At 55.8% G+C, this 14,038-nt stretch overlaps 5 protein-coding genes across 5 annotated transcripts; 2 read left to right on the plus strand and 3 right to left on the minus strand.

The window, feature by feature from the left end:
- Positions 1–476: 476 nt before the first annotated feature.
- On the minus strand, positions 477–1,199 carry LMH87_008563 (uncharacterized protein; the record flags this gene model as incomplete). The annotated part of the gene is made up of 1 exon (XM_056201753.1): positions 477–1,199. One exon carries the CDS (start codon positions 1,197–1,199, stop codon positions 477–479), a length of 723 nt encoding a protein of 240 aa, XP_056056383.1.
- Positions 1,200–1,896: 697 nt separating this feature from the next.
- Positions 1,897–3,418, plus strand: LMH87_008564 (uncharacterized protein; the record flags this gene model as incomplete). Its single annotated transcript, XM_056201754.1, has 3 exons — positions 1,897–2,294; positions 2,432–2,776; positions 2,836–3,418. The coding sequence occupies 3 exons, from the start codon at positions 1,897–1,899 to the stop codon at positions 3,416–3,418; spliced, it is 1,326 nt and encodes a 441-aa protein (XP_056056384.1).
- Positions 3,419–4,678: 1,260 nt separating this feature from the next.
- Positions 4,679–5,461, minus strand: LMH87_008565 (uncharacterized protein; the record flags this gene model as incomplete). The annotated part of the gene is made up of 2 exons (XM_056201755.1): positions 4,679–5,187; positions 5,347–5,461. 2 exons carry the CDS (start codon positions 5,459–5,461, stop codon positions 4,679–4,681), a joined length of 624 nt encoding a protein of 207 aa, XP_056056385.1.
- A 1,271-nt stretch (positions 5,462–6,732) lies between these two features.
- LMH87_008566 (uncharacterized protein) lies at positions 6,733–9,132 on the plus strand (the record flags this gene model as incomplete). The annotated part of the gene is made up of 2 exons (XM_056201756.1): positions 6,733–7,008; positions 7,066–9,132. 2 exons carry the CDS (start codon positions 6,733–6,735, stop codon positions 9,130–9,132), a joined length of 2,343 nt encoding a protein of 780 aa, XP_056056386.1.
- A 528-nt stretch (positions 9,133–9,660) lies between these two features.
- On the minus strand, positions 9,661–13,068 carry LMH87_008567 (uncharacterized protein; the record flags this gene model as incomplete). Its single annotated transcript, XM_056201757.1, has 1 exon — positions 9,661–13,068. The coding sequence occupies one exon, from the start codon at positions 13,066–13,068 to the stop codon at positions 9,661–9,663; it is 3,408 nt and encodes a 1,135-aa protein (XP_056056387.1).
- Positions 13,069–14,038: the final 970 nt, after the last annotated feature.

Genomic DNA, 14,038 nt, shown 5'->3' on the forward strand with positions numbered 1-14,038 from the left:
CACCGACGGATGGGGTGTGTGGCGCACGCGTGTTCACTCCAAAAAGATGTAAACTGAAAATGAAAATAAGTTCTCTCTTTCGTTTCACCGCTATTGTATAGTGATCTCGCATGAACGTGGCCACAATCGCGGGGTTCTGCCCACATCGTGTACACGAGTGGACCATGACTTGGTCTATGGACTGGGCAGCCCGCTTGACTTTACTAATACTCAGTTACAGACAATGGAAGCTCTTTTCAAAGGTAAAAGAGGACAATGTTATTTTGCCCGCCTCTTTGCGGCTGAAGTGAGACACAAAAAGTGACGCGCAGGGATGGCTGCGTGCGATTCAGAGCTGCGGGATCGGAATCTCGACATCGCTGACTGCAGATGTGTCGGGAATCCGGTTGCAGACGGTACTATCATGCAGAGATCGGGTAAAAAGTAAAAAGCAATCTAAATTATGCGGCCCACATTATATGAGTGTCGATTCAATTCTACGACTTGCCGGTGCCGGGTTGTCGGGCTTCCAGGGTCTTGACGCACCGCGATACAAGCTGCGCCACCTGCGAGGCTTCCTTCCAGACAAAGTCATGGTCCCCCACCAAATTGTCCACCACGTCAACTTTTATGGCGTCCTTTGTGAGTTTTGCTTTCGTCACCTCTACCTCTGGGCTGTCCAGAAGCATGTCTCCGGGAGAATCCGCCAAGATTGTGTACGGGACGCCAGCAGACTGGTTTACTATTTCGCCAGCGGTCTTTAAGTCACCTGGAAAGCAGCTCGGGGAAATCTTCCGCCACACTTTCCGATCCGCTCCAAACGCACCATCGAGGAATCCCGCATAATCTCCTCCATACCTGTCATTGAGGCCGACGAGATCATATATGTCATAAATGCCAACAATGGCAGCCGGGAGATGGATGCGCAAGCCGGTCACATGGCCGTGCAGCGCTGCATATCCCATAAGAAGCTGGTAAGCCATCGTGGCACCGGACGAGTGCCCAATGAGGATATAGTTGCCTTCGATGTCGTACTCTTGCTGCGCAAAGGCGAGCGCCGAGTACACGTCGACAAGGTGGTCAGGGTGTCTTGCGTTGCGGAGGGCCTGTCTCGGAGTCGTGGCAGGGTCCTGAGGGAACTCCGGGTGTGGCGAAAGGCGGTGGTCGATGCTGACGAAGCCGCATATGGAAGAGAGCGCTGGGTCGGTGGAAGAGAGCATGTGCTCGACGCAGGGGCTAAAGTCCTCCAGTGCGTTGCGTGGATCACGCCATGCGCCGCCGTGGACGAACCTGCAGTTTTCGGGGCTGATTTAGTCATGGCCTGCATCTCATTTTCGTAGGCTTAAGAGGGGATGAGCAAATCACAAACACCACCCAATATGTGTTCGACGACGAGTCGACACAGGCTGGCCGCTTCCAAACACCAAGCCGTTGGAGGTCGTGGTCTCCGTATTGGTGCTGCCGGACGGAACATAGGTCCCTCCTCTGCTCGGAAGATATGGAACCCATAGTTTAGGGCCAAGTTGGTGTTGTACTGTAGGAGAGAGATGATGAAGCGGACGTGTAGAACGTAGACAAAGTGTGGTCTCTTGAAACAGGCGCAACAACATGCTAACCATGGTTTTAACTATACATTAACGCGAGAAAACGACGATACACAAGCCCACTTCAGAACTAGGCATCGTGGTCGATAGTCTCAGCTCAGCTTTCCACCGACATGCATGGCATGTATCGCAGTGGTGGGGATGTGCCACAACATGAATGGTTTTCAGCTGCAACGATGCACGAGGTTACACATACCCGCCCCCATCATACAGTCCGCTGAAGTACAGCAGATAAAAATCAGGTCGTCTAGACAAAGTTTGATAAACTTGGCTCTTTTGTATTTCGTACTCTGCGCAGCTGGTATACAGACACATGGAATTATCCGAATACATCGAGTCGCTGCGGCGCGGGGCGTCTGCCAACCAGCTACCCTCGTACGCCAACGAACTGGCGTTTGCGAGGAAACTCGATTCTCAGGATGCACTGAGAAATTTGCGCAACGAATTCATCATCCCGACCAGGGCATCCCTTGCAAAGACTGGCCTAGATGGCACCGTACCAGGAGACGAGGCTGCCACCGACTCGCCGTTCAGGCAGTGCGTCTATCTCGCTGCCCACGGGCAGGGCTTGCAGCCCAAGGCTGTCCGTCGGTACGTGGACGCACAGCTCGAGACATGGGACTCTGTCGGTGTGCGCGGGCATTATACACAGTTCGGTAACTCGCCGCTGGTGACGGACTGGCATGGCATGGCGGAGAAGTGCGCTAAACGGTTCGCCGCCATTGTCGGGTCGCTCGAGAGCGAGGTCGTGGTGATGAACACGCTCTCCGTGAACTTGCACCTTATGATGGCGGCATTCTACAAGCCGACGACCAAGAGGTGCTGATTGAGGCGGGTCCATTTCCCAGCGACGAGTACGTCGTGCAGAGCCAGGTCCGGTGTCATGGGATGCACACGCCCGAGGAAAGCATTGTAAGGATCTCTCCGAGCGGTGACGCGAAGGGAGGCGACTCTTTGACAATCTCGAACCATCATATCCTGCGCGTCATCGACGAGCATGCCGAGGAGGCGGCGCTCCTGCTGCTGCCGGGCGTGCAGTACTACACGGGCCAGTACTTTGACATGCCCACGATTACAGCGCACGCAAAGGAACGCGGCATCACGGTGGGCTGGGACATTGCGCACGCGGTTGGAAACGTCGAGCTCCATCTGCACGGTTGGGACGTGGACTTTGCGGTGTGGTGCAACTACAAGTACGTCAATGGAGGCTCTGGGTCTATTGGCGGTCCCTTTGTTCACGAGAACATGGTAGTGCCCTGGACTTGGGTGAGGCCACCGGAGGCGACAGCAGCAGCAGCAGTAGCAGTAGCGCGACCTACCGTCATCGTCTATCAGGATGGTACGGAAATGCCAAGGATACTAGATTTGACAGGGACATGCGATCATTTACATCCATCGACGGCGCCGCCGGCTTTCAGGTTTCGAACCCGTCTTGTATAGACTTGGCAATTCTGTCCGCGGCCCTGTCAGTCCTAGGTTGCCGACCCATGAGCGAGATACGATCCAAGTCTCTGGCTCTCACAGCCTATGCCGAATACCTGCTGGACCAGATACTAGATGAGATGAGAGGGACTGATGGTGCTGCGCCATTTACGCTCATCACGCCGCGGGACGTCCGGCAGCGCGGCGCCCAGCTCAGTCTGCAATTCTCCGACGGCGAGACCCTGGACGCTGTAATGCAGGAGCTTGAGCAAGAGGGGACCCTGTGCGACGGAAACAGGCCAGACTATATGCGACTTGCGCCGTCGGCTCTGTATACACGGTTCGAGGACATCTGGATGTTTGCGGCGGCGATGCGAAAGGCCTTAGGCCTGGTTGAACTGCCAAGCTTGTAGCCACAAAGAGCACCACGAAATGCGTTGCAGGGGATAAAGAACTTCAATGTGATTGGTTTAGGCTAGCACTCCCTCAGACGTCATTTGCTTGTCTCATGCAAATAATGTAGTCCCTCTGTCGCGAAATGGCTTTAAGAACTACTTTACAAACGAAAAAGGTGTCCAGGGGCATGCCAACCCCGCGTAGGTACGTGCACAGCGACATACGGAATAAATCATTCGTTGAGTTCCTAGAAAACTCGGACGGCGTTTTTCGCTCTTACCAGGAAGCTTTCACGGCCATGCCAGCCGCTCAACCGTTTCCACCTGGAATCCGTCGTGACACGCTTCCTCCAATTCGCATGTTTCTTTGCTCGGACTCTGAGTAACTGTGCGATCAAGCTACTTTCCGAGAGTTTCCTTCTCATGAAGCCGTTGATGGTCAGCACTTTTACAAACGATAGTCAGTACGATTTGGCCATTAGCAAACCCTCTGCAGAGTAGTCGGGAGTGGAAAAGGAAGCCACCCCAGATGGTACGAGTGGCTACGCGTCATAGTGCCAATGGCATTGGCGTTGGCGTATCAATCCTCGAGGCAACGAGGAAACCAAATCAGCAGAAGAGCTGTGGCATTTATCATAATTCTCACATTCATCTTACAAAGGATGTCTGTCGCTATACCGTAGGATACGTCCTTCAACAAAACCCTGTTACTATGCCGTTGATTAAGCGCTAATTCCTCCACGCGGCCTTGCATAAACGTACTTGCCGTCAATAATACACTCGTCATTTGACCCAGCCAGAGCTTGAACGCCACGTCGGGCGTCGTCTTCCGGTAGGGCGCCGCTGGCTCCGGGCTTGTGGAAGAGTGTCCAGATCGCAGACCGGAATCGGAAGCTCGTTGCCCAGTCGTCGCGCGAACCTACTCTAGAATCGGGGTTGCAGAATTAGACTACCATGTACGGTGACGTGACATATCTATAGCAGTATGATATTTAACGCCCCTTTCACCCCCCCGTGACCCCAATGACCTGAACCCTTCGTCCAGAATGCTGCGGCTCCGATGCCATTGTGGGCGATGTGCGGAGAAAAGGAACAGCATGTAAAGCAAACATTCGCAGCAAGCAAGAGAATTAAAGCAAGAAGTGGGTCTTTGTTAGGCAGCACTCGAAGTGCTCAGATTCTGGCTCAGTTCAATCATGATGTTCGCTAAATGTCACAATACCATTTATACAAGCCCCCCCAAAATATTACGCACACGCCCAAGAATCTCCTTCATCCTCACTTGTCCGCCAGCATCCTCTTCACCTTGTCCAGCAAGATGCCGCTCTCGCGCCCGAGCTTCTTCTTGCCGTCGCGCCCGACCGTCTTGGCCATGGCCCTCTTGAACTTGTCACGCTCCGCCAGCCGGTGGTTCCTCTGCGCCGTGCGCTCCTCGCGCTCCCGGGCGCGCCTGTCCGCCTCGGCCTGGCGCTCCTCGGCCAGGGCCAGCTGCTTGTCGTAGTAGCCCGGGCGGCGGGTGCGGCGGCGGTGGCCGTCGCTGGTGTCGTGCTCGCCCTTGGCCGAGTTTTGCGCAACCTCCTCGTCCCTGATCATGAGCTCCCGCGTCGGGTGCATCACCTCCTTTTCAGCAGCGGCGGTAGCTTCTTGCTCGTCCTTTTCGGGAGCGGCGGCGGCGGCATCCTGCTCGGTCTCGCCGTCGCCGGGTTCCTTTTGCTCACGCTCCTTGATCTTGGCATAGGCCTTTTTCACCTTGGCCTTGTGAATGAGATCCTTCTTGATTTTGGTGACTGCGTAAATGTAAGCGTCAGCGTCATCACTTTACTAATTATTTTGCGGTTTGCGATTTTTTCTCTGGAGCCATTGTCAGGTGCAGGTTGAGGTGAGATGCTTAGCCTGTTCATCTGCGACGGCTCGTGAGAAGAGAAAAAAAGCTTGCCAGGACGTACCTTTTCGTCGCCATGGCCCATCAGGTAAATTATCCGGGCCGACTCTGAATCCTTGGCGGTGCTTCTTTACCGCTTGAGTGTCGCCGGACGGCGTTTTTGCGGGTTTGGGCGCCATGGCGAGCGAGGTTTGATGTGTGTCTGTTTGAAGCAATGGGCTGGTGAAGAAAATCTTGGTGATGCAGGCCTGCGCATGTACCAAAGTACCTTTTCTGCGGGCTGTTCTGAATTGGGCCTGAGAGTGGGTGACAGTAGTGGAGACTGGCGGCCGATGGCTTTCTATCTTGAAAAGTATAGCACGGCATTATGGGAGTGACAATATTTGTTTTCGTTTGCTCATTCAAATGGGGTAACATTGTGGCTGCTACTGTGCCAGTAAGGTGCTGTTATGCAAGCTGCAGCATAGGAAACCAGCAAAAGTGCATCTCGTAAAGGGCCTTCCTCTGCGGCTTGACATGCTGCATTCCCAATGGGGGGCCTCCGGGGCCGATCGGGACGATAGGTGCATGCCGGGACAGCGCTGGCGCCGATAGTTTCAACGCACTGTCGCAGGGTCGCATTGCTTGTGACGCCTCAAACAATTCCCGCTACAGCGTACGGAGTAAAGGAGGTTCTTTGTATCCCCCCCCCCCCCCCCCAACCTTTTGAGGCGTGCATCGCGGTGGACAGGCGGGGTCTGGAAGCCATGTTTGCAGCAGGCTATCTATATAGCGGCAACTCTACACCAGCCGGCCACCTAGGTACTTACCCGCCTACAGCCTGCAGGGTCCTGCAGAAGGCGCCCTCTCAACTGCGCGCAGACTGCGGGTAGGCAGGTACTTGATAAAGCACTGTCAATGCAGCAGGCTCCAGGTACCTTTAACGCTCTCAAAGGTGGTGGGCTGTCGTTGACAGCACCCCATGCCCACTGGAACCCACCGCCGAGCCCACTGCAGCCCACTCTCGTCCAGGCCTGATCTGGCGCTCCGCCGTGCCAGAGCCAGTCCCCAGCGCCCGCCCGCCGCCCAACCTCACAGACTGGAACTGTCGCATGACGACCTTGACGCCCCACCCAGCTTCGACACTTCCTGGCCCCGACTCGTTCGCTTCAGTCAGTCCATGATTCACCGCTGTCGTTACTTCTCAACCTCTCAACCCTTCTCTCGCACTTTTTTTTTTCTTTCTACCTAGACACTTCTGTACTCGTTTCCCGACTCACAGCTCTTCTGCTTCACCCGACGGCAGAATTGCATGCTGTGCAACCTCGCTGCTGTGCCACCCCGCTGTCTGCTTCGTTAGCCGCTGTCGGAGGCCCTAGCAAAGCCCAACTCACGCACATCGACCCTTGGCCGTTTTGCCTTTCCAGTCCCCGGGACCACAGCTCTGCTGTGGTTCAGGATACACAACAAAATGCCCATCTTCCAGGAAGACATAGGTCACACCCGGCCGTCCTCCGGCGAGCTGCAGCCGTCCCGACGCTCGCCCACCCGGCATGCACCGCTCGGCCCACGACGCCTCTCCGAAGAGAGCCTGCCGGTCGAACTATGCGAAGGCCCGATACCAGATAGTCCTGAGAAGCGTCCCAAGACGCCGGAAATCCAGAATGAGTTGCCCATCATCGATAGATCGGTACTCATTGAGAAAATAAAGCGAGGCGAGAGCCCATCATGGATTCCTAATCGTCATGTAGGTCGCCCAGACAGTCTCCGTGGCCAATCTTCCAAAATACTGACCACTTTCCAGCTTGACTCTAGAATACAACACTCAACTCCTCCTACGGCCGCCCAGACGTCGCCAAAGTCGCCCAACCTGCTCCCCTCACCGCAAATTACCCCGGAAAAGGATCGATCTGTCTCGCCGATACCCGATCGTCTGCACGATGGCCTCGGCATCGAACGCCCACGCTCGGCGCTTCACAGCGGCGACTTTACCCACGACGACGCCTCCTCCTCCGCTCGAGATCAGTACCGCCAGCAACCGCCGTCGAGACACCGCCAGGAACACCTCTCCGTGGACATGGCCTGGATGGGCACATCTCCGCCCCGTCCATCCATGTCCTTTGACCGCCACAGTCCCTTTGCCGAGCCCGGTACCAGCTTGAAATCGACGCTGTCGTCGTCCTTTTCGTCGATATTTGCTTACCAACTGCCGACGAGCCCACTTGCGCAGTCTGTCACTAATGAGGACCAGGATGGATTTGCGACGCCGTTCCGTGAGAGCGGGTTCCTCAGTGACAGGATGGACTTTTCACGCGGAAGCTATGATGAGACATCGCCATTCTCCTCTCCTCTCAGACCTTTCCGTAGCCATGGACGCAATGCATCCCGCAGAGAAGCCACTTTCCCTTACCAGGCTCACCAGCCCCGACGCTCATCTGGCTCAGGCATGAACTTTCTGCACCCAGGCTCATCGCCACAACGACCAATCGCTCGCGCTCGTCGCCCGTCTCTTGGGTCCGACTCCTCACCCTCACTCCACGCCTCTATGGTGGGCTCTTATGAGGAGAGTATCTTGCAAGGCCGTATGTCTACCACGCCTTCTAAGCCGTTTGACTTCATGGCGCAAATTGGCGTCCTTGGCAAAGGCAAATGCAAGTCCCGCCTGCGATGCCCTGCACACGTCACCCTGCCCTTCCCCGCCGTCTTTTACAGCTATAGTAGCACGAGTGCCGCGAGGTCGCAGAGCAACGACGGGCCCAGTCCATATGTCGGCCAGATTGACCTCGAGAACGGCCTGCCTAACCCGGATTTCGAAGCGCAGAAGCGTAGGACCATGCGTCGGCAATGCGCTCACTCCACCGACATGGATATCGACATGCTGCTGGACGGCCCTATCCCTGCGGATGATAAGATCGACCCGGCCACACCCATCAAGGCACCACCAGGCGGCAGCTATCGTATTCCGGAAAAGGGCCAGATCCAAATCGTCGTCAAGAACCAGAACAAGACGGCCGTCAAGCTCTTCCTCGTGCCCTACGATCTGACCGGCATGCCCCCGGGTACCAAAACCTTTATCCGACAGCGCAGCTACTCCCATGGGCCTATCATTGACAACCTGCCCAATCTGTCTGCCTCGGCCGCCGCCGTCGCCATGGGCCGTCCAACGTTGCGCTATCTCGTCCACCTGCACGTCTGCAGCCCAAGCAAGGGTCGCTTCTATCTATACAAAAGCATCCGCATCGTCTTTGCCAATCGCGTCCCCGAAGGCAAAGAGAAGCTGCGCAACGAGACGACGTTGCCTGAGCCCCGCTTCACACCTTACAAGCCCATCCGGCAGATGCACCCGCCCATTTCAACGTCATACAGCCGCTCAGGTGCCACACTTGCAGCGGAAAAGGCCCATCGGAGACGCAGTCTCGGCATCCCCACGAGCAGTGAAGCGCAGCGGTCGCCATTCTCCGCTTCCACGCTAGGCTCGCTGAACCCGCCTCAGCAACGACGGTTCTCAAATCCCCGCGGCGGCTTCCGCGGCGGCGGCAACATACATCCTGTTGAGCCGGTGTCGTTTCGGTTTCCCGCGCGCCGTGACAGTGACGCGAGCGACATCTGCCTCACAGTCGATGACGTCGACGGTCCCCCACACTCACCGAGCCGTCCATCTACAAAGGACTCGGCGTGGGGCTACGAAAAGCTCAGCAGAGGCGACGTCGGCTACGGCGGGAACGCCTTTGCTGGGGCCCTGGGCGACCCAGCCACCGGCGGCGACAACGGCGGCGGAAGCCCCCTGGGTGGCACGGAGGGCTTGCTGTCGCAGCGGCTGCGGTCGCTGGGCGTGGACAAGGCGCAGCCGTACAGCCTGCCACCGTCTTGACACACGTGTTTCATGCTACTATCAACAATTGTATATTTAACTTATAGAGTCCGTTGCGGTTTTCTCGTTGGTACGAGAATTGGGCTTCTCATCGATTCCGAGGTTAACCGCAACATGGCGCAATCTTTTCCCTCATCACTCTCTTTACCGGTTGGATACAATTTCGGAGTTTTTCTTTCTTTTCCCGCAATAGTTTATTTAGATACCAACAGATCGCTTAGAAGCGCAGCCGCTCATTTTTTATCACTATAATTAGACTATTGTATATATTACACGATTTCAACTTACTGAATTCAGACTCTGCGCACCACATCATGTAAAAGATTCTTGTTGGGTTTGGTATTTCTATAATACAATGTCTACCATTAGATACCGACTCTATATATCTATAAATACAGTCCTCCTCCACATGATACCTCCATAAAAGGGAATTTGAAAAATAAAAAAACGCCCTGACAATGTTGAAAAGAATAGGCATGCACATGCACAATGGCCATGAATATCATACGCGGGTTTTAGGTCAGGATATCAGAACCTCTGCCTCTTCCCCTTGGGCGGGACATACACCCGTCCCCATTTCTTCGCCCACGTCTTGCCCCTGCGCTCCTTTTTCGCATTGAGCTGCGCGCCGAGCGTCAACCGCATCGACAACAGGTCCTTCAAGGCCATGGAACCCAGCATGTCCTGGATAATGGCCTTGTTTAGACTTTTCCGCCTCTGCCCCCCGACGCCGCCGTCGTTATTCGTCCAGGTATCCGGCAGATCCGCGACGTCCACCGTGGTGAACGCATGGTGCAGGCGCGGATACTGCGTCTCGATGCGCTGCAGCTTGGCGGTGACGCCCGCCGACCACGCAGCGAGCTTCCGCAGGCGGAGCCACTCGCGCTGGAGGCTGAGCACGGCCGTTTGCGATGCAACGAGCACGTGGGGATTGGTGAGCTCATGGCGCTCGGCAAGCGGGAGACGACGCGGCCCGTGCCAGCCGCGCCAGCGGGGCATGAGCAGCGTCTCGCACCAGTTCATGGCGTGCTCCCACTGGCCGACGTCCGCGAGGCATGCGATGAGCGTGTTCCACGTGTCGCGGGTGAACTTGAAGCCCGCGTCGAGGGCAGCCTGCGTGCAGGCGAGCAGCCGCTTGCCGTCGCCGGCGGCGCGGTACACCTCGGCGACGTGGGCCATGGGCCCGCTGAGGTGGTAGGCGTGCACGGGGAAGATGCTCTTCGTGGCGGGGTTCTCGGTCCGGCGGCGGACGTCCTTTAGAAGCACTGCCCAGAGCTGCAGGACGCGCTCGTGGCGGCCGTCCTGCAGGTAGGCGGCCATTAGGGCGCTTAGGACGTCCGAGGGCATGTGCTCGCCGTGCTGAGAGACGGGGCGCAGCTTCACGTATAGTGCCACCAAGTCTTCGGCGAGGGCCATTTCGCGCTTGTCGATCAGTAGCTTGAGTGCGTCTCCGATATCGCGGAGCTCTCTGTTGAGCTCAGCGACGTCCTTCATGGCCGCCGTGTATGGACCAGTCTTTCGCTGTCCCGGCAGGGCCGCCGTGTCATGCGCGAGTTCTCGCATGTATTGTACAAGCTCCTTGGCGAGTCGTGCCGTACGGTCGGCCGTGGGTGCGCGCAAAGATCCAGCTTGGAAGCGGGCCAAGTGCGTTGCAAAGTTGGGTTGAATGCCTGCACTCTCCATCTGCGTACTGAGAATATCCACAAGCGCGGCTTGGTTGGTTCCAATGGCACTGTTCATGACAATAGCAAAATGATCGGCCGTTATTGGCAGCAGATTGTCTGCGACGGCACTGCGAAGGAGACGGTACGCCGAAGCGGTCTGCTTGGCGCGTCCTTGCGCTATGAGGACTGCCTGACAAGTATCGTGGTCCCATGCAAGGTTGTTGCTCTGCATTGCTGGCAGTAGCTGGAAGCACTTGTCCAGCTTACCGGCGGTGGCATATGCTTGTATCAGTCTGTTCCATATCTCCGTGCTCGTAATGCCGCGGCGTGCCATTTCTCGACAGATTTGCTCCGCTTCTTGTATAAGGCCATTGTGTAAATACGCCACCACAAGAGATGTAGCCATGCTCTCTGAAGGCCGGAGCAGGGCAGCTTGAGCCTGGTTGAAGAGCGCCAGTGTCTGCTCCAAGTCTCCGTTCGCGGAATGAAGCTCCAGCATGTGCTCGAATGCCTTGGCGCTCGGGCCATGCTGCTTGAGACTTGCTGCGAAACACGACTTGGATTCTTCGTAGTTGCCTGCTCTGACGTGGCATTTGAGCAGAGCATTGTCAACCACTATGTCGGGTTGAATGCCAGACTCCTTCATGGTGGATATCTCCTTTTCGGCACCAGTGACATCGCCGGATTGAGCATATGCATCCAGAAGACTGTAAAAGACACTGACTTCGTTTGCAGCATCAGGAAAAGCTGTGATATATCGCTGCCACAGATCGCGGACAGCAGTGATATCACCCGAGTCGGCGTAAAAGACCAAGAAATGTTCATAGGCCCACTTGTCTAGGCCCCCGTCTGATTTAATCCAGTCCTGGAAAAGCTGTGCCAACCCAGCAGGGTTGGTCGGGTGAAACAGCTTAAACATGCCTCGGAGGATGTCGTTTGTAAAAAGAGCATCAGGTCGCTGGCGGTATTCGCCATATATATTGCCGAGCTGCCTCAGTGTAGATTTGGATTGCTTCCCATTCTTGGCCGACTGAAGGACTGATTCGATGTATAATTGGTAATACGCGCTGTGATTGTGGTGGGAAAGAATGTCCATGGCTCTGTTCGGCCGACAGGGTTTCGCCAGTACGGATTGTACCATTAGCTGCCGCAACTTGTCGAACGTTTTTCGTGAGTAGAGTCCCTTGTTTTCTGCTCGAATTTGGGCCAGACCCGTGTATCTGACATGCTTTTCGAATGCTGCAAAGAGCGTGTCCATTTTCGGCACAAATGAAAGATGGTCAAAAGGGATGGTCTTGTCTGCATGCTGCTGAATGAGGTCTGAGTACTTGAACCATACTTGAAATAGTTCTTGCCAGTTGTGGGCGGCAAAAGCGCTGGCAACAATGTACTGCATGCCACCAACATAATTGTATCGGAGACCCTCTCGGAACTTGGTGAAGGCGGAACTGAATTTGCCGCATACGGCAAGCGATCGAATCCCGGCGGAGAGCAGCTCGTCGGTCCATTTTTCTTGCGGAAGCTCTTGAAAAAGAGCAGCCGCCCGGGCACATTCGACATAATCGTCCGTTTTCGCAAAACTCATGATGAGCCCAGGACGCTGCGCCTTCTGCTCTTCACGGGAAGCTTTTTGATAGCTGCTCCAGGCGTCGTCGACAACAGGTCTCGCACCCGAAACTCGTGAGCTGAATTGGCGGAGAAAGACGTCTTCGGATGTTTTCGGATTTGCGAGTTCAACAGCCTCGGTCGTTTCCTGCGTTGCAAGGGATTCTTCAACTGCTTCCGCTTCTACTGCTTCCGATTTCACCGTGGGTATTGGCTGACGGTGTGTGGGCGCAGCCGGAGATGTTCGTACGCTGTCCCCAAACGCAGAAGTGCACAGTATCGAAGGCTCGCTTCGCTGGAGCGAGACCATGTGGTGCGCCGAGTACTGCCTCCGCCGCAGCGGCCGTAAGCGGTTCGCCTTTGGCCTTGGCGCCAGTACCCGATGCAGGAAGGATTGCGTGTCGTTGGGATATAGAAAGTCGAGGAGAAAGGAGGTGGCGACAAGTCTGGGTTCAATCAGCTCCGAGACCACCGACTTGGCCGCCGTCTCATCATGCACAGGCTCGCTGGCAGAAAATGGCCAGAAGGTGGACAACTCGAGGGCGGAGGCGCCATGCTGCCAGAAGCCCGTGTGAAGTTGACGGGACTTGTGTGCGGCCCGTCGAGGCTTGGGGATGGCGCGCTGGAGGTGGCCCGACTCCAGGCTTGCCACCGCCCGTTCAATCATCGGGCAGGGGCGGCGGTCCCACAACCTTGACAGCCGCTATGGTGTGTAGAGGAATACGGGTGATGAAGGTATCGACATGGCAGTGTGGCGAGTGTGCGGCGCAGAGTCGCTGTAGCCTCGCGTGAGGTCGGGTGCGTCTGCGGAAAGAGCCGAGCCTTGTCAGGCTGCTGTATCGTCGCGTAGTGTTCTCGAATGGCCCGTGGCCGAATGTAAAGCAACTGCACTTGCCCCGTCGAAGATCTGTCGTGATGGCCAACGGCGGCCGGCTGGGGTGGTCAGGGTGATGGAAATGACCTTATTCGCGATGAAAAAGTTGGCGTCGGCCGGAGCTCTGGCTTCGGCAACACGCACGGGGCCAACTCCACGTGTAATTGGTCAGAGACCCACTCGTCTCATTGCTGGCCGAACCTCAGGCCATTTATCGACAGGGAGTTTGGACGGGCACGGGACAAGAGTACGAAGGCAAAAAAAAGGTGTTAATTTGAAAATTTCAATTTATTTCGATGATGCTAGGCAATAAAAATACTGCAAATCTGTTGCTCCTGGCAAGTGCGCTGCAGAGTGGTCGCCTGACCTGGGACTAAAAATACATTGAAGTAAAGTATGACAACCTGCGCCCGCAGCAATGTTACAATTTGAGCGATTCCATGACTGAATCTGTCTGTTTCGCTTTTTAAAATCGTGCCAATCCATGGCTTTTATCAGGCCTATCGGTACAACTTTTGCGTCGCTTATTGGATGTTATCTGCCTTGGCAGTATTAACGAGCATTGGGTCAATGATGCGCGTGTGGGCGGCAGACATATATTTTCTGCCGCGGTTTTGGGGTATAGTGGCGGTAAACAATGCTTGCGTTTTCGTCCTTTTTGCCATCGCTCGATAAGTGAGTCTGTCATTTATCGGCAGGAGGATGGTGAGGCTGTTCGGGGCCTGGTCTGTGGTGATACATGTGCAGTAGGTTGCTCTGCTTG

The sequence above is a fragment of the Akanthomyces muscarius genome, assembly GCF_028009165.1.
Source record: "Akanthomyces muscarius strain Ve6 chromosome Unknown contig_18, whole genome shotgun sequence".
Classification (NCBI taxonomy): domain Eukaryota; kingdom Fungi; phylum Ascomycota; class Sordariomycetes; order Hypocreales; family Cordycipitaceae; genus Akanthomyces; species Akanthomyces muscarius.